General features: G+C 38.1%; 2 protein-coding genes and 1 long non-coding RNA gene across 4 annotated transcripts; 1 reads left to right on the forward strand and 2 right to left on the reverse strand.

Annotated features, from left to right (window-relative positions):
- Nucleotides 1–1936: 1936 nt before the first annotated feature.
- napepld (N-acyl phosphatidylethanolamine phospholipase D) lies at nt 1937–13901 on the reverse strand. 2 transcript variants are annotated; one of them, XM_005451663.4, is made up of 10 exons: nt 13649–13901; nt 10930–11017; nt 8826–8930; nt 7768–7908; nt 6999–7223; nt 6805–6908; nt 6497–6662; nt 6145–6293; nt 5560–5674; nt 1937–3335 (listed from the first exon to the last, which is right to left on the reverse strand). In XM_005451663.4, exons 1-10 carry the CDS (start codon nt 13783–13785, stop codon nt 3204–3206), a joined length of 1362 nt encoding a protein of 453 aa, XP_005451720.1. In that variant the 5' UTR covers nt 13786–13901; the 3' UTR covers nt 1937–3203. The 2 variants fall into 2 exon arrangements, with proteins under 2 accessions (XP_005451720.1, XP_005451721.1); XM_005451664.4 differs by lacking the exon at nt 13649–13901 and adding an exon at nt 12469–12791.
- Nucleotides 3192–6464, forward strand: LOC109195158 (uncharacterized). Its single transcript, XR_003214656.1, has 2 exons — nt 3192–3329; nt 6153–6464. It is a non-coding gene; the product is annotated as an uncharacterized LOC109195158 (long non-coding RNA).
- A 1196-nt stretch (nt 13902–15097) lies between the features above and the next one.
- On the reverse strand, nt 15098–18093 carry yeats4 (YEATS domain containing 4). Its single transcript, XM_003445017.5, has 7 exons — nt 17852–18093; nt 17539–17658; nt 17356–17422; nt 17122–17216; nt 16104–16193; nt 15896–15983; nt 15098–15796 (listed from the first exon to the last, which is right to left on the reverse strand). The coding sequence occupies exons 1-7, from the start codon at nt 17900–17902 to the stop codon at nt 15627–15629; spliced, it is 681 nt and encodes a 226-aa protein (XP_003445065.1). The 5' UTR covers nt 17903–18093; the 3' UTR covers nt 15098–15626.
- Nucleotides 18094–18512: the final 419 nt, after the last annotated feature.

An 18512-nucleotide genomic window follows, 5' to 3' on the forward strand; every position in this document is an offset into this window, starting at 1 on the left:
AAAAACATGTGAAGGATTGTTCTGAGACCCATTTTAAGGATGTGGAGGATTCGTTGGTGTTGTGAACGAGGGAAAAATAGCAGGTAATGTGTGTTTTAATCATATGATTCATATAATATTGTAGAGTCATGTTTGCTATTAACCGTTTACTGTTAGCTTGCTAGTCTTATTCTCTCCCTAAAAACGCTTCCGTTGTGTTTCGTGAGTTTTTGTTCTTGCTGGCTTTTCTTATTTTACTTTTGGTAAAATACAGTTTTAAATAAGGATTTGTGTGCTGAAGCTGCAGTTTTGTTCTAAAACGTTGTTCAGTTTTGAAGCATTCAAACAACAGTTGACAAACATTACTCTGCTTTTTTTTTAATCCTTTACATCTTACGTCTTTCACTTTTTGTCAAATCAAAATAGTCTCTGAAGAAATTGTGTGAGTCAGTGATAAAAAAAAATGTTAGGACACATTAATCAAAGACAGTTTTATCAGCAAAGCATAGCAAACTTGTTCCACTCCCAGATTTGGCATCTTTTACCAAACCTTATCTTGTACCCTTTTCTTATCTCAGCTCTTCTCCCATTGTGTTAGTGTCCACTTAAAATAGCAGAAAGCCATGTGTAAATCATTTGTCATGCAGCTACAGTCTATCTAAACAACCTTTAATGTGAGTTTTCCTTGTTTACACATCTGGGCCAATATCAGAATCAGGCAGCATGCGCTTCCTGTTTCTGCATGAATGCATCCTATAAAGTTGTGCTCACAAACTGAATTTTGCGTTTTGCAATGTATATAAGTAGTATGCGTTTACTGAATATAAACACGAGCACTCATGTCTGAATTAATATTTGAAGCTGTGCTCCTCAAACTTTTCACGTCACTATATTGTGAGGGGGGAAAGGCAGATGCTGCCACCTTGTGTCGTTCGTATTAATGTGCACATGCATCTGCCATTAGGAGAAGGAAAAGTGCAAACCTAGAGCAGTAGAGGGGGTGCATGTAGACAATCAAAGGGGAAAGAAACAGCATGAAAATGCAGAAAAAGAAAAAAATCTTTAGTTTTTAGATATTTGTCTTAATTAGAAAATGTTATGCAAGATTTTTTTTTCCAAGAACTATTTGGATGTACTGGACATCCCTGGGTAGCCATGTGCTGATATGCAAAAGGGTTTGAATTCATATTTTATAATAACTTCCTTACCTTTGTTGGGCAAATTAAAACTTGACTGTCCCTAAAATCTTTTTTCTCAAATATTTAGCTCTGGTTCGTTTTAACTTAATTGTTAAACTTATGTTCATATTAGTAATTTTAACCAAATTGAAATCCAGTCTTTAGCCCGATCAATAAAAAGTGAAATGTGGAATTTCAAAACTATATCCATGGAAAATAGAATAAAGAAGGGGACTAAAGTAAATTACTCTTCTTTCGGTGCACCTGTTCAAATGCCAGCAAATATCTAATCAGCCAAATAGCAACTCAGTACATTTAGGAATATATTTGCTTAACTTTAAATTAAGCATCAGAATGAGGAAGAAATGAGCTTTAAATGACTTAAGTTAAATTTGGATTTTCCCACACAACCAAAGCTAGGGCTTACACAGTGGTCAGAAAAAGAATATCCAGTTAGCAGCTGTTTGCTGGGGGCTTTAAATCAATCTCTAAGCCTGTCGGTGTTATTTCATACACTGACCTGTTTAAATGACAGTAATAATTTGGGGGGTAGAAGTACAGTATCATTTTACACTAAAAATACAGAATCAAGACGCCAGAGTACTTCTCGCTGTTGAAAATGCCCACCTGTTTTTGTCTACCAGTGTGCCTGTTCCAATGCTAACACTTCGGGCACTAATGTTTGAAAAGTGTGCACATTTTTTATTTAGATCTTACTAAGAAGAAAAAGAACTAAAAAAGAACTACTAAAAAAAGAAGAAAAAAAAACAACAACCACATTTTAAATGCAAAGTAATATTTATTCTGTAAATCAGTGACACTGTGACATGTAAACATTTTTCTTTTTACCTTTATAAACCTGTTACTGCAGTACATGAGCTCAACATTGTGCTGTTATGTGTTCATACATTCAGGCATTAAAAACCGAATTTTGCTTCAACTGTGTTCAAAAACACTAATCTACTGTTGCTCTTTGAAGCAAACCCATCCGGCTAAAAACTGAAAGGTAAAAATGGAAATGATCACACTGATAAGCAAAGAAAGAAACTGTGGTTTCACAGCATCAAAGCCAAATGTCTAAACCTGCAGCAGTGCATAATATTTGCAAGGCACGAAGCTGAACCCAGCTCAACTTCTACATCTAGACAGCACTGCTCCGCGTTTGCTATCGGCACTCGGTCGCTGAGAGTTTCAGACTGTGAAAATAGATAAACTATTTTTGCGTCTCTCAATTTTGGGTTCTCATAGCACATTCAGAAAAACATCTTTGTAGTGTTGCATGACTTAACACCAATGTTGAAATATTATTACACCACAAAATCCTCTATCCTCTAGTATTTCTTTCATATTACAGCTTCTAAGATCCTGAAAGAAAACTTTACTTAAGATATAAGCACAGCAGATGAATTTTAACCAGATCTTCTAATCTGTAAAATTGTACCTGCAGAGAATTTTTCTCTCCTTGGTTGTAAAGCAGTGTGCACACCATGAAATTTCAATCAAAATAATGCACACCAGAATGCAAGTTAGCATTTCACAAATACTGAGCTGCACAAAATAAGATTACTTGTTTGGCAATACAAAAAGTTGTTGATGTTTTTAATACATTTCAAATTTAAAAAATCTAGTTGTCTAAATTTGTTTGATATACTTTTACCATGTTTCATTTGCCACACTGACTACTAGACAGAACCAAGTACAGATTCCAGAATCAAGTAAATCTTATACCTTTTGCTTATTTATGAACTATGAGAAGAACTGATCTTTGCTTTTAAAAATGCACTCGCCTCCTCCCACTCGTACAAACTAAAATAACTTAATTTTCTAGAGTCACAGCTCCTGTAGGTAGTACTGCCTACCAATGACCATGTGATGGCAGTGCAAACATTCAATATTGTGGCCTAGTTTTGATTTCTAGTTGATACAGCCTGCATATACATATGCAATTATTACAACTTTTTTTAAAACAGGGATTCTGCATGTTATGAATTTACTGCACTTTGTTACAGACAAATCTATAGAAACGGGCCACGAAAACGCCGGACATCAGTCGAAGACGTCTTCGTCCTGTGCAGATATAAGGCGAGACTCCCCGTGATGCAAAGTGAAGAAAGAATCTGGTTTCAGTCCCTTCTGTTCCAAAGCCTCTCTGAGTTGAAGAGGTGGATCGAGGTAATACTGCATGACAAGAGAAAACATGCGTGTTAAGATATCGTTCGAGCAGCAACTCCAACACATTCAGTTTTAGTTTAGTTCTGCAGATTTTTCAGTGATTATTACATTTATATCACTTTGATTTCAACAGAGGCTGCATTAAACTGTGACGGCTGCAGGAATACTCATGCAGCTCAACAATGAAACCTTTGTTTTACTGTGTTACCAGAACATAATAATATCACAACACTATCTATCTAGACAACGAGCTCTTGCATTAATGTGGCACTCGCAGAGTAGCTCTTTGGTCTATTGCAACCTCAAAAGTTGGAATGCTCTGTAAAATGTAAATACAAAGAGAATGATGACTTGCAAATCTCATAAATCTGTTTTCCACAAGATAAACAGTCCATAAATGACTGGGTAATGAGTAGACCAGCTTCGGGAGAGAAATGCTGTCTCATTATTCTAATCTGACTTGGTTCATTTTAAATGAGCTGTAGCCTGCTGAAGATCTTATGCCTATCCCTATACGGCTACTTCTTTTCATGATGTAGATTTAGCCCACATTTGTGGATAGCATGGTAAACTGTACTCACTGAGTGATTTCAGGAAGTGTTCCTGAGACCCTGCACTGATTTTTCATGACAGAATCATGCAAATTTTAATGCAGTTATACCTGTGGGCTCAAAGTTTTTAGGGCATCATTACTGATTTTTAACCTTGGCCCTTGCACACAGAGATTTCTCTAGATTATCTGAAATCTGCAGATGATATGTACTATTTAAAGTCTTTTTAAGTCAATTTTATAATTTTTTTAATAATTTACAAACGCAGTTTTTTTCAGGGTGGTTAAGATCACTTTGAAGAAACCCTAAGATGTTCTTTTTATACCCAATCATGTTAATGACCCGTTGCCAATAAAACTAATTAGTTGTAAAGTGTTTCTCCAGCTGTTTCTTTTTAGTATCACTTAGTTTTCCAATCTTTTGTTGCCTCCATCCCAACTTTTTTTGACATATGCTGCTCCCATCAAATTCAAAATGAGCCAATATTTTTCAGGAAATGGTAAAATGTCTCCAATCATTTGATACATTGTTTATGTTTCATTGTCAATCAAATATGGGTTTATGAGATTTGAAAATCACTGCATTCTGTTTTTATTTACATTTCATACAGCGCCTCAACAACTTTGGAAGTGAGGTTGTATATTAGTAACAAAATACGAATTTGAGCCCCATGAATATCTCATTCCTCCTAATCTAACAGCACCTTAACACAGTTAGCAATTTATTGGGTATATGCAACACTTAAACTATTATAGTTATGCAATAAATACATGAAGGTTACATTCCTAAGGTTTTGGTTTTCTTGTAATGCTACTGAAATACCTTGCATTATGTAACCTTTGTTGTAAAAAAAAAAAAAATAGAAACACCAGTCAGCCTTATAAAACTTGTTTCAAAATGATTATATCTTCATGAGAACAGAGGAAAAAAGAATCTTCCCATTGAATTTTTTTTGTGATTTCCTTCCTTTTTGTAGCTAAAAGGGGACCCAAACACATGACATATCATTGGAAAGCCCAGGATGTCCTCTATTTAGTACACCAGGACTTAGTAGAGTAGCTCAAATAAGTCAAAAGATATACACCAAAAACAAATGTGAACATTAAGCATGACCAAAGCACAAATATAAACATATGTTTGCTTGTTAAAGAAATGCGGTTAGAGGGAAAAAAAGACTAGTTGAGGCTCACAACTCAGATATGTCTGTTACAACAGTAACGCAGGAGTGATCACTGGAAGTTAATCTTGGGAAGATATTGAGATATGGACAAAATCAAATTTTGATTACAAGAGGTATGCATTGAGTAATGGAAATAGCATCATGAATTTAAATCCCTATAACCTATAACTAATATGTTTTAAAGCAAAGTTGAAGTATTCACGGTGGCAATGTCATGGTGACAATAAGAATCTTTAAATTCACTGTGCAGTAGTCCAGTGAATAGTCAATAGTCCAACATAAAACCACAAACTTAATAAACACATTTTTTTGAGCTGGTAAGTGGATTCTCTGATGCTACAGAATTGATTATTCCATCTTTTCAAATCTCAGGCATTAGAGGGCCATTGCTCTTCTATTCCAACTCTGTCGAAGAATGCAAATCAACTAGGTTTTAAGTATTTATCTAAAGAATATATAAGGGATCCATAACTAAATAAATGTATTTGTGTGACATTACCTCATACGCGAGGGCAAAGGTGCCCCAGTGAATGGCCACCGACTGTCTGGCCTGAAGGTCCTCGTGAATCTGAACGGCCTCCTTTGGATCTACATGCTGTCCTTTCATCACGTCTCTGAAAAACCAAGTAATATTCAAGTAGTCTTTCATATCTGTTTTTGTTACAATAGGCACAGCATTATAGAAAAATTAATAGCTTAGAGTCTGCATTTCTAACTGTGTGCAAGTGTAAGTAGAATTAACTGCAATTAACTCTACCTTTATAATTTTGACTGAAACTCTGGTGTAATTTCCATTTTTGTTGCTTTTTATTTTAGTGCATTACATTAGATCTTACTGTTGTTGAAACATGAATGTTCCTCTAGAACAGAATAAATAAAAACTGAATCTACAGTGCCATCATTTTCCCAAATATGTTTACTTATTTAGAAAACTATTTATTTTTTTCTAATTGTGACAAAGTACTGTCTGTAGAAATGTTAAAATAATCCTTAGACGTGTTCTGAATGTGCATTACAAAAGCAGATTCAGTGGCCAAACATTAGAGTGTAGGGATGTTCTTAATAAAGTGCACATGTGTATTACCTGGGCAGGTATGCTCCGATAGGGATTGCTGCAAGGTCAAATGGTCCAAAGCGTCGTCCTATTTCCGCAAAGGAAGAACAGTAGCCAGTGTCGCCAGCAAAGAAGAAACGATGGTCTGGACCCAAAACGGTCCAGCTGCTCCATAAAGACTGGAAAAAAATGTTTAAATAAAAAAGACCTGAATTTTATCAACTCTGTTTTGAATTCAAGATAAAGGTTTAAACCACATTTGTTCTCCTATAAAAATGACAAAGTTCTGCTGTTGGGTTGTTTAGGGTAAATGTTACTTCACTAAATCTTATTAAACAAGTAAGCAATAATGTGCACATTGTTGTTGTTTTTATTATCTTACTTTGTTATCATCCCATGCTGTGCGTTTGCTCCAGTGCTGCGAGGGTGTGCAAACAAACGTGACATCATCATGACCTGGGACACAGTTCTCCTCCCACCAGTCCAGCTCCATCACATTCTCACAGCCCGTCTTCACCAGCCAGTCCATCAAACCCATTGGCACGAACCTGAGACACACACACACACACAATGCAAAAAAGTACATGTCATTTCTAATAATGCACTAAAGGGCAAACTGTTTGACAGTGGGAAGTGAACATATGACATGAACGGAAATAATATTGTGGACCACTGATCCACCTCGCGTACCAGCGTAGCTCTCCTCCGAAGCGAGCATTAAGACTGGCTACAGATCCAGCATCCAGATGATCGTAATGAGAATGACTGATGACCACTGCATCAATCCTAGGAAGCTGTTGGCAGGAAAGTAAAAAAAGAAACTTAAAAGGTGGAGGAATAAATAAAACATTTTAACAAACAAAAATATATGTATATATATGAACCTGGTCCACAGTGCAAGGAGGACCTCTGAATCTTTTGGGTCCCATATATTGGATCGGCGATGCCCTCTGACTGAAGATTGGGTCTGTCAGAACATTCACCCCATCGATTTCAACCAGAACTGTGGCATGGCCCAGCCATGTGACTCTCAGTCCTGGACCAGAGCCAGAGAGGTTTGGGTTCTGCACAAAGTATGGCTCCATCACAGGGAGCTCACGATCCAAAGCCTTTAGGGACAGAGAGACAAGGGAGAGGAACAGGCCATCCATCAAAATAAATAACAGACAAAGTAAGAAGTAAGATGTAAGAAGGAATGAAACAGATGGGTGCAGGAGGGGCAAATTACTTAACGCTGAAGGCCACCTTTGCTATAACTGTACTTTACACCTATGAATTTGCTAGTAGTTGGTAAGCACACCTATTTTTAAAAGTTTGAATATAGCAACAAACAGTAGAGTCTGTGCTAATAAAGGGTTAACCTTTTTTCTGTTGCAGTGTGAAAGCAGCTTGTTAAGCCCTCACTGAGCTCAGCAGGTTTTCCAATAAGACCTATAAATAGTGTGTGTGTGAGATGAAAAAGGCCAGTGATTCTTAGTAAAGATGTATTTGTCCTGAACTCGTTTCCAAGGAGGCTAAATTTTGCCAACAGCTGTTTTCTATATAAACTTGAGACCTGTACATTTAAAACATTGATTAGTGACGCTTCACTGTGACTTGGATTAAAACCAACAGCTAATAGTAAACTGGTGATTATAAGTAATGATTACCTACCTCTTTACTAGCAGGTACATTGCTGTTATCTTTTTCTAAGAACAGGAACCTGAACAGCATCGAGTAGGAAGGAAAGCACCACGTTGGCCAGGGGTTAGCCCAGCGGCCATGTTTGTCCCGACACGACTTTGTCACTTCTTCCTGCAAAAAAAGTAAACAATAGCATATTTGCTATGTTAGCAAGTCATTTTCGAATCTACAGTTATATAAAATAATAACTGTAAATGTTTATTTTTAACAGGCAAAGGCACAAAGTGACATTTTATTTAAGAAACATTAAATAAAAGCAAAACAACAAAACGGACACACAAACAAACAAAGTCAGACACAAAGACGCCAAAGCCTGACTTTACCCATTTTTAAAAGCCCCATCTGAATCAATAAAACATAAAAGGGGCATCTTTTTGCTTCATCAAAGGAGCAAAAAGATGCCCCTTTGATGAAATAAATAAGTTCCACTCCTGAGATAACAGCCTAAAGACAGGGAACTATTCAACATAACCCCAAGGTTACATAAGCTAGATTTAACAGAAGAACTCACAAACCTACTGCCTTGTTTGAACCTTGGGATTGCGCTATCTGGGACAATGGTAAGAGTCTCTTTCATCAGAAATGAACTCTAGAAATTGTCATTTAACTAAAACTTGATGGCAATCAAACAGTTAGTTTGTAGAAATGTTTTTATAAATTAGATATTATCTGTCCGAGAGTTAACATCTACAAGCTAAACATGATAGTTCCAAAAGTGATCCCTGTGGAACGCCACAGAACAAGGGAGCTTTTTCTGACAGGATTAATAACAACAGAAAAACTTCTCTTTCTGTGAGATGAGCTTTAAAGCATACTAATGCAGATACAGACACAGCAACCACCTGATGTAACCAGTTTAAGAACACTGTGTGATCCATGGCATGAAAAGCCCAACTCAGATGTAACAAAACACAACATGCAGAACTAGAGAGGAGGACTTCACAGAAAGGAGAAGCTCTGAGGTGAAACTGAAGCCTCAGGATTTGGGTTTTATTAGACAGCAGGGTGACAGTAATAGAGGGTTTTACCTCCAGTCGGTAGTCCAGGCGGAAGCTTTTGCGGGAGGAGCTGCTCTTTCTTGGAGTCCGAGCAACCACCTCTCCACCCTCAGCACCTCTAGGCTCACCACCATCCTGAACAATGAGTACACATAGAAACTATAGTAAACTTGAATTCTCCTAAACATTTTTAAGAATTTTAAATAAACACTTAACATACAAAAACGTAGTGAGAACGTCAAAAAAAAAAAAAAAAAAAAGTTAGTGGTGAAATGCTGAAAGTTAGAAATAAGCAACAATCCTGTTAAAAATGTTCCTGTTCCTATAGCCTTGTTGAAGTATTAAAGAAAAAAGAATAAAATCAGTGCTTTTATTAAATTCTGCAAATTCTTCTGGCATAAAAGACTAAGGCTACGTTCACACTGCAGGCGAAAGCGCATCAAATCCGATTTTTTTGACCCTACGCGACCCATATCCGATCATGGTATGCCAGTGTGAACGGCACAAATCCGATATTTTCAAATCCGATCTGGGTCACTTTCGTATGTGGTACTGAATCCGATACATATCTGATGTTTTAGAAAGTGACTGCTGTTTGAACGGTCATGTCGCATTAAATCCGTCTTTTATGTCACTGACACAAGACAGACGCCAATTATCAGCGCCGGAGAAGTGCCCGAGAAGACATCGCGAACGCTTCCTGGCCATCCAGTGTAGATGTCAGTGAAACTGTTGGAAAGACAACGTGAACATTTTATTTGTACTGTATAATCTGCAGATTCTGACAGAAATCTGCTACTATCCTTTGAAGCACCGCTCCTCTCTAAAATAGCAATAAGGATAATTATTAGGTTATTTACATTATTATGTAAATAACAGAATAATTTAAAGCAAAAATTTGGGAAACGTAAAGTCCGAAGTCTTTATATTAAGGGCCATCAGTCAAACAATAGTTTGCTCTGGGTCTAAACAGAGCGCGTTGTGTGTGACGTCTTCTTTTGCGCATGCGGGCCGCTTTGAGCGTTCACACTAGAGCGCGTTTGCTGTCGCATTTTATTTGTAGTGTGAACAAGCAGACAAAAAAAAAATCGGATTTGATAAAAAAATCGGAATTGAGCATTAAGACCTGCAGTGTGAACGTAGCCTTACACATACATCAGGATTACACAACAGTTTAAAAACACTAAGAAGTCCCTTTAGCAGTTATCACGAGTTAATGACCTGAGCAGTAATTGCAAAGCCTTTTCAAAGCACCTATTTTAACATGTAATTACATTTGGCAGGTCAAAAGAAAAAGCACAGGTGTGTTTCGGAATGGGAATTAAAAACCGGTTTCAAAGTTTACCAGGGCTGGCCTATTTTTCCCCCCAACAGTTGGACACTGAAAAGCAAATAGATCGAACTCATGGCAGCGTTGCTTCTGCACTCCTCAGTCTCTTTTTTTCCCTTGCTCTGCTTCCACACTGTGTTCACAATCAGATAATAATACAGCTACACTGAAGATCTATGTAGGATTTCATTTGGTTCCCCACACAGAAAATTACTAAAGACTGAAATCGGAAATACAAGTAACAGTTTCCTCCTCAGGGTGACTGGGCTCAGCCTTAGAGATAGGGTGAGGGCTTCAGACATGTGGAGGGATCTCAGAGTAGAGACGCTGCTCCTGCATGTCAAAAGGAGCCAGCTGAGGTGGTTCTGGCACACCTCCTGGGCAAGCCCAACTGGGAGGAGACCCCAAAGTAGACCCTGAACTCTCTGGAGAGATCATACATCTCATCTGGCCTGGGAGAGTGCCTTGGGATACCCCAGGAGGAAGTGGAAAGTCTGGTTGGGGAGAAGGACATCTATAATACACTGCTCAAGCTAATACCTGCTGCCACCACAACCCAACTTTGGACAAGCGGAGGATGGATGGGTGGGTGTGAGAATACCAACGCTTTCAACAAAACCTTATCAAAATTCAACATGTGCCATCTTTTTCCATTATATTCAACAGAAGGCAGATCTCTTTTGGGGTGATGGTGCTGTATTAAGAGGATTGCAGGCAAGAGGAAAAACATTTATATTTCATTTTGCGGTGAACTTTCCATTTAAACCATGGCGCCATCTAATTGCAGCTGATAATGTGCATTACCTCCACCAGGCCTTTTCTCTCCTCGAGCTCAGCTCTGTCTGAAGATGATGGCTTCTCCATGGCTTCAGCGCCCCAACCACACCTAGCACTGACACACAAACACAGTATTAACTTTACAACAGTGCTGCAAAGTCCTTCACAGCGAGCAGAACCACAATTATACCAGAAGACACTGAGAACAAAGACATTACATAAACACAACTGGAACCAAGTTAAAGCCTGGCCCCTTTCACTGATAGTACTGTACTGATAACAGAACACACAAACAGCAGACAGTTAAACTGCAGCACTTTGCATGAGACAAAAAGATGATAATCAGGCACAGTGAGATCAGCTTTACTGTATTCAAATAAAACTATTATCTGAAGTGACATTTAAATGCTTCCACTGTGCATTAAATTCAGTTGTTCAAACCTTGCCACTGCTTTTATAATTAACGACTTGCTGGCAGGAAGAAGTGTGTTGACAGCTTTTTTCTCTTGAGTAATAGCAATTGAGAAGTAACTGATGTTCTGACACACACAAATCTAAAGACATTTGCACTGTAATTCTACTGTTTACCATATTAAAGCTTAACAGGTGCAAGAACTCATGGGTACCTTAAACTGCTATTTTTTGGGGGGGGGGTGAATGTCTCCTTCAAACATGGTGGTGCAGAATTAAACTTTAAATGGAGTCTGCCTTGCCGTAAAGCATTCAAACAGGACTGGGTGTGTGACCAAAGTGAATAATGATTTCATCAGATAAAGAAGTATATATTTATGAAGGCACTTCGACAGGAGAAAGCCAAGAAGTCTAATCACAGCCCTTCCTCATCCTGCTATTATCCACAACTATCAGAGTTTGGAATACACCCTCACTAACTATCATGCACTCAGCAATGCTTCCCTCATGGATCCTCTTATGCAAAGAGAAATAATCAGAATCAGAGAAACTTTATCCCAGAGGGAAATTGAGTAAATAAACCACTACATCTAATGCAGTTATGCAACAACAACAACAACAAAAAACCCCAAAGTGCACTTGCTCTCTGTGGGGAAATCCACACATTAAACCATGACATGCTGATGATGCACTCGTGAATGGACCTTACACACACACACACACACCAGGTTAACAATGGGGCTCTGTGGATGACAATCAAAACAGCAGCTAGCCAGCATGCCTGCTATGGTTGTATAAACAACAAACACAACCTCGAGAATTCATGAAAGTAAATAATTATATTGGGTAGTGTCTGAACATGATAACAGCTGCCAACTGATCGAGTTTAACCTGCACATTATGACAATCATCCGTTTCCTGTTGCAAAGGTGTCAAACACGCGATAAGGAGCGCAAACTGCAAACGACAAACCACTACTGACAAACTAAACCATTATATCCTCACCAAGCGTGACAAGGAAACACTGCACACTGTATTTTACCAAGAACTCGCCGTGCAAGCGTCTTCAAAAGGAAAACAATGACTCTAGGAACAGGCCACCATAGCATTATCGTATACCACAAGCGTCGTCTAACGTCTGGTTCAAGCACCTACCTTCAGTAACCTTCCCGAAAACTTGAACTCAGCAGAATACCACCAGTGCTTTCCTTAGCGAGGAGACATGTTCGCTGCATAAACGTTAGCTTCGGACTGTTTTAATGAGCAGCATTTATGAGGAGCTGCACGCATTTTGCAGCACAGTTTACATCACTGCAGCATTAGCCTGGAGGGACTGTCGACAGGAAACGTTAAGCCGGCTGTTAGCAGGACGTCGTTCAAAAAAAAAAAGTGAAGTTCTTGGTAATGCTGCAGGACGGTTACGGACCATATCTCGGTACCAGCTCGGCTTCTCTGACGTCGGTGCGAAAAACCCTTTGATCACGTGACCCGACAAACTCGCCGCGGTTGTGGGATATTTTATGAAGGAGAAAACCGCTGTAATACCTATATTTTTAAAAAAGAAAAATATTTTTAAATCAGTATTTTAAACATTGATTCCACCGCCAATGTTCCTAATAATTATTATTAATAATTAATATATTAATTATTATACCTCAGCCAAAATAAAAGTAATAAAATCATTCAATTTCAATACAATTTTATTTATTCAGCGCTAAATCACAACAACAGTCGCCTCAAGGTGCTTTATATTGTAAGGTATACCCCACAATAATACATACAGAGAAAACCCCAACCATCATATGACCCCGTATTAGCGAGTGTTTTGGCGACAGTGGGAAGGAAAATATTCCCTTTTAACAGGAAGAAACCTTCCGCAGGACCAGGTAATTATAATTATGATTATTATAATCATAATTTGAATAAATAAAGTCGATACAGACACAGATTTGACTGTCTCTCTTGAGTGTGTGTGTGTGAGAGAGAGAGACAGCTATTTAGTTGTGCAATAGGTATATAGCTGCACAATAAAGGGAATATTCTCTACATTAAATTTTGTAACTTGAGTGATGCCGTCTTTAATAAAAGAATGCTTTTCATTTGGGATTTTCCACAGTTGTAGCAGCAGTGCAGGAGCCCCATTTGTCTCTGTGTCACTGGTTCTAGTTCATGTAAGATAACCGAGAATTTCAATATTTTTTAAGATAGTGTAACGAAGAAAGCGGTTTGAAATGACGACTGAGACCCGGACACAGCAGTGGACTATGTGACTTTAGGGTTCCCATGAGGACTGTTTAAAAGAGACTTTGTGTAGTTTATATACGACTTAACTTACCTCGAGTTCCTCCACCTGATGGAAACCTGAAGGGAATGTAACCCAAGGAAACCCACTAAATTCAGTCGCGTCTTAACCGTAAACTTACAACTACATACCAAACACAACAGTCCAGACTTGGACAACACTGTTTCCATTGCAGGTCTTTGTATCTGACCATAATTACTTGGCAGTTTTCAGAGAAAACAGCCAGAGGATACAAAGTTACCCACAGCCGGGGTTTAGTGTCCGGACTGCAAAGGCTGTGAGAACTTCCTGTTAGATGCTTTCACTGACTTTCGGAAATCAGAATCTCGCTGATTTTAACCAAACTCGAGAACTTTTAGATTATTTCACACAATTTAATTTCAAATTGCTTTTAAAATTAAACTTTGGATCTGCTTATCTGAAAATGCATTAACTAAAAACCCAATTGTGGTTGAATGAATTAAAAATGTATTCAACGTTGTTCTTGTTTTTTTGCCCTGCTAAGATTATGCCACAATCTAAAAATTAGCCGGTGCAGAAACTATAAATATTAGTTACACTTCATGTACTGCATTACTTGACAATCCTAAAAGCTGAATCCCTGAATATGGATTGTACAACATAGCACTATAAAAGTATTCGTTCCCTTCCTGATTTCTTAACTTTTGCATGTTTGTAAAACTTAAATGTTTAGGTCATCAAATAAATTGTAATCTTAGATAAAAATAAACTGCAGTTTTTAAAAAACGAATTAATTTTTTAAAGGAAAAAGCTATCCAGACCTACAGGATATGTCAAAAAGTAACTGTCCTACTTGTTAAATCATAAATAAAATGTAATTAACCACAATGTTGAAAAACTGGGTTCAGTTGCCTGATTACTGCCAGACCAGGTGAATTACTAAACACTTAAAACTGTCTGACAAAGCAAAGATTCTCAAAAAGAAACACATCATGCTGATCTAAAGAAACTCAAGAATAGATGAGAAAAAAGTAATTGACATCCATCATTCTGGAAAGGGTTACAGAGCCATTTCTAAGGCTTTGGCACTCTAGTGAACCACGATGAGAGCCATAATCCACAAACAGAGAAAACTTGGAACAGTGGTGAACCTTCCCTGGAGTGGCTGATCCACCAAAATTACCCCAAAAGTACATCCAGGAGGTCACAAAAGAAGCCAGGTCAGAGTTCATAATTCAACTACTCTCCCCCTTAATAAATGAAATCCTTTATTTAAAAACTGCAGTTTGTATTTTTTCTGTCTAATATTAGAATTAAATGATGACCAGAAATGTGTAACAAATATGTAAAAAAAAGAAAAGAAAAAAGAAAACAGGAAGAGGGCAAATACTTTTTTTTTTTTTTTTACAGCAGGTCACTTTCTTTATATTGAGATTTAATCGATTGTTAAAAATATTTACATAAAACACGAGGAGGCTAGTACTAAAGGACAAGCTATTCACACTGAAGGTCATGTGTGACTAGTGCAAAAATGTTTGTCCTAATTGACACAGTAATAGTGAGCTTATATCAGGATGACTGAATAAGACTGGCTTCAAAATCAAACCAGAGAAATGACAGCTTTGTGTTTCATCATTCTCCCTCACTGGTTTGATCATGTCTGGGGGAAACAAAAACAAAGACGCAGATGCATAGAACCAAAAGCAGACTTGATGTAGCTACAAGAAAAGGCTCACAACACTTTGTGATTTCTGACTCTTTAGAGTGTTGCAATAAAAAAACAAAAAAAAAAAACAAACTAATAGGTAGAACAGAGCATTTGTATGTTTACAGGTGTTTTTGTGGCCGACTACATTTTTAAAGAACTTTCCTACCAACTCAAAACATATTTACATGTTTAAGATTCCCTTGGACGCTCAACAAAAATAAAAGGCAAAACCTCAAACAAATTACAACATTGACTTTTTTTTTGTTAAATCCTTGGAGAGGGCAGGAGCACAGAAAATTGCTTCAACAACTGATTGCATCCATGAGCATATTTGTCCATCTTTCAGTGCTCTTTATGGTCTCCGTCCTCTTCCAGTTTTCTAATCTCCGCCTTAAGGTGGTTGATGTTCTCTCTGCTGGCTTTAAGTTTGTCTTTCAGCTCCGCGATCTCTTGGCTTGTTCTCTTCTTTGCCACTTCCAGTTTCTCCTTGGTCCTCTGCTCCAGTTCACCGACTGCAGAAACGCACAGACATGAAGACAAAAGCGACTCAAAATTTGTGAATGCCTTTTTGTTTTGTTTTTTTAAACCGTGTTGAATATATGAATACATACACTCTGTCTCATGTTTGTACGCTCCCAGGGTGAGTTGCCTCGATGTGGTCAGTAGCTGCTGCATCATGGCCGTTGGATCCTGAAAGATCTGAAACACAGAAAAACAACACATTCAGAGTTCTCACTCTCAACAATAACATGCAGCGATTGATGAGTTCACACAAACTGATATACAAACAACCACCATCAGAGTCTAAAGCAATGGTACCATTTCATCGTAGAATTCAGACACAACTGTCTTCTTGGGCATGGCGCTGGAATCTGACTGGAACAGCTTCAATAGATGGTACAAGGTCACCTAAGAAAACAAAACCAGAAATCCAAGCAAATGAATACAGGCACATTTTAAATAAGCTGATCCTCATATACAACTATATATTACTTATCAAGTGCTGAGGATTACACAGTGCTGTTGTGTAAATATAAATAAGATGGCTTCTGATGTTTGTTTGTTTTTCTTATAAGAAACCATTAAAGAAGAACCGTTTAAACTGTACACTCAGATAATTAGCACACCACACTCAAAAGTGTATATTACTTTTATTTATAACATGTGTATTTGCAATACTAGTGTGGTGGTTTAGACACTCACCTAACCTAACAAGCGATTTGGTGGTATATAAATAAAACTGATTAGAAATTTTAAACTCTAGCTCTCTCCCATATGCGTCTCTTGTCCCGTCTCCTTCTTCCCTTTCCCCTCACCCCCCAAATAAATCAAAGCAGATGACTGCTCGCCTGCGCATCCATCTTCTTAACTACTTGTCTAATTCCGGGTCATGGGCTGGAACCTATCCCAGATGTCACAGGGTAAGAGGCAGGGTATACCTTGGACAGGTCTATGACAGAGCTAATACAGATTGAAAGGCAACTAATTTAGAACTAGTTACCCTAACATGTATGACTGTGGGAGGATGACACGGAGAGAAGCTATGCAGATACAGGGAGAACATGCTCCACACAAAAATGGCCCAGCTGACCAGGAGGGACAAACTTTGCTTTCAGGCAAGGCTGTTAACCACTGAGTCTACATAACACTCAAGCTCTAAAATGTCCATCATCAAGCAGTCAAAATATATTACAACCCTTTCATTCTGGTCCACCTCTATGATGGATTCAAACCCTGGAGCTTGCTGTAAGGCAACCGTGATGACAACTGCACCTCTGCTGCTCAGCTGAGACACTTTCTCTGAAACAGCTAAGTAACTATTTGTGTTGGCTCTTACAGGTCTCTCATTGGGATCGATGAAGAAGATCTTGATGATGATCTCAAACTCCCCCCAGCCTGTCTCTGTGATTTCATATGGAGGCTTAGTGACCACTGGAAATAAGAGAAACACAGAGAGCTTCACAGAATAATGAATTTTCTGAAAAAAGTGTCATATATTAAAAATGGATAGATTACTATTTCCGGTAAACCCTTCAATATTTCATACTTGCAATGTAAACAGTCATCTCACCTCTCAGAGGGTTACCATAGCTCTCATGTAGCTTGAACTGGATCTTCTTCACATAAGCTGACATATCCTGGAAGAAAAATATTTTTTTTAAGTCTTTTCAAACAGCATTTTGTATCCTTTTCCAGGTAAATGACACATTTTGTGGACCCTGCTAAATCTCCCTTACTGATGTGGATGCCTCACCTCATTTCTGTAAGGCTTCACATACACAGACCACTGGTGTGTGTGCCCATCCTCTTCTCTCTTCTTTCCAAAGTAGCGGGCAACATTCCCAAACACAATAGGCTTCACAATAGTCACTCCCTGCAGCCAACAGAGAGAATACATAAATTTAAAGACAGACATGACAACGGTACAAGTAGCAAATACAGAAGTACAGAAATGGAATCCGACCATGCGATTTTCGTCAAATTATTCTGCTCATTGTTTTAAATGATAGAAAAACCACAAAGTGGTTCGCCTACACTACACTAGAGTGTGGCGTTAGTTACGTTACCTTAACGCGGCCCCCGGAATCTGGACCAAATTCAGTCATCTTTTTGAACATATTACAACTAAAACAGTGCCGCTAATCCTTTAGTGCGTTATGCAGGACTCTTTGTTGGCCTCTCAGTTTTCTTGTCTAAAAACCTTGCCATTTAAGCATTAAAAGTAGGCGTTACACACAGCGCACAACCATTTTAAACTGCCAGCCAAACAAGCGCCGGAAGTAGGTAGTGCAACGTATTAATCTATCCTGGTAGAAAGGCTACTAGGACACTAAGGTTCCGGGCCGGGCGGAAACAAGAACGTTTGCGGTCATTACAAAATCAACCAAACTATGGCCAATGAATCCAGAATCTTTTAGCTCTAGGCTTCTGTGATTTTTTTATTTCTTCAAGTGACATGATGATGTCTAACATGACTGACAATGCAGAAAACAGCAAACACTTTCAGCAATCCTGTTTTCAGTTGCTCATTATACTGGATTTGTCGTCACTTTTAAGGTGTAAAAATGTATTTATCTGTCAACGTTTCTAGTGAGGAAAAAACGAATCACTTACGCAGTGCTATTTTAAGTATTCGTTTTACCCAGCAGAACATTCACAATCGGGCAGGATGTCGATTGTTTTTACACAATAGTTTTAAGAAAACCTAAGTGTTAAAACCTCGGTTAT

Source organism: Oreochromis niloticus, linkage group LG17, assembly GCF_001858045.2.
Source record: "Oreochromis niloticus isolate F11D_XX linkage group LG17, O_niloticus_UMD_NMBU, whole genome shotgun sequence".
Classification (NCBI taxonomy): Eukaryota; Metazoa; Chordata; class Actinopteri; order Cichliformes; family Cichlidae; genus Oreochromis; species Oreochromis niloticus.

Excerpts from the sequence above, each read along its gene's own strand:
- napepld (XM_005451663.4), bottom strand. The coding sequence starts at position 13,785 with ATGGAAACAGTGTTGTCCAAGTCTGGACTGTTGTGTTTGGTATGTAGT. Across the intron at positions 6,909-6,998 it reads CTCCTTGCACTGTGGACCAG|CTTCCTAGGATTGATGCAGT; the intron begins GTTCATATATAT and ends TCCTGCCAACAG. Across the intron at positions 5,675-6,144 it reads ATCGGAGCATACCTGCCCAG|AGACGTGATGAAAGGACAGC; the intron begins GTAATACACATG and ends TTGGTTTTTCAG.
- yeats4 (XM_003445017.5), bottom strand. The coding sequence starts at position 17,902 with ATGTTCAAAAAGATGACTGAATTTGGTCCAGATTCCGGGGGCCGCGTT. Across the intron at positions 17,217-17,355 it reads CTATGGTAACCCTCTGAGAG|TGGTCACTAAGCCTCCATAT; the intron begins GTGAGATGACTG and ends TCTTATTTCCAG. Across the intron at positions 16,194-17,121 it reads TCGATCCCAATGAGAGACCT|GTGACCTTGTACCATCTATT; the intron begins GTAAGAGCCAAC and ends TTGTTTTCTTAG.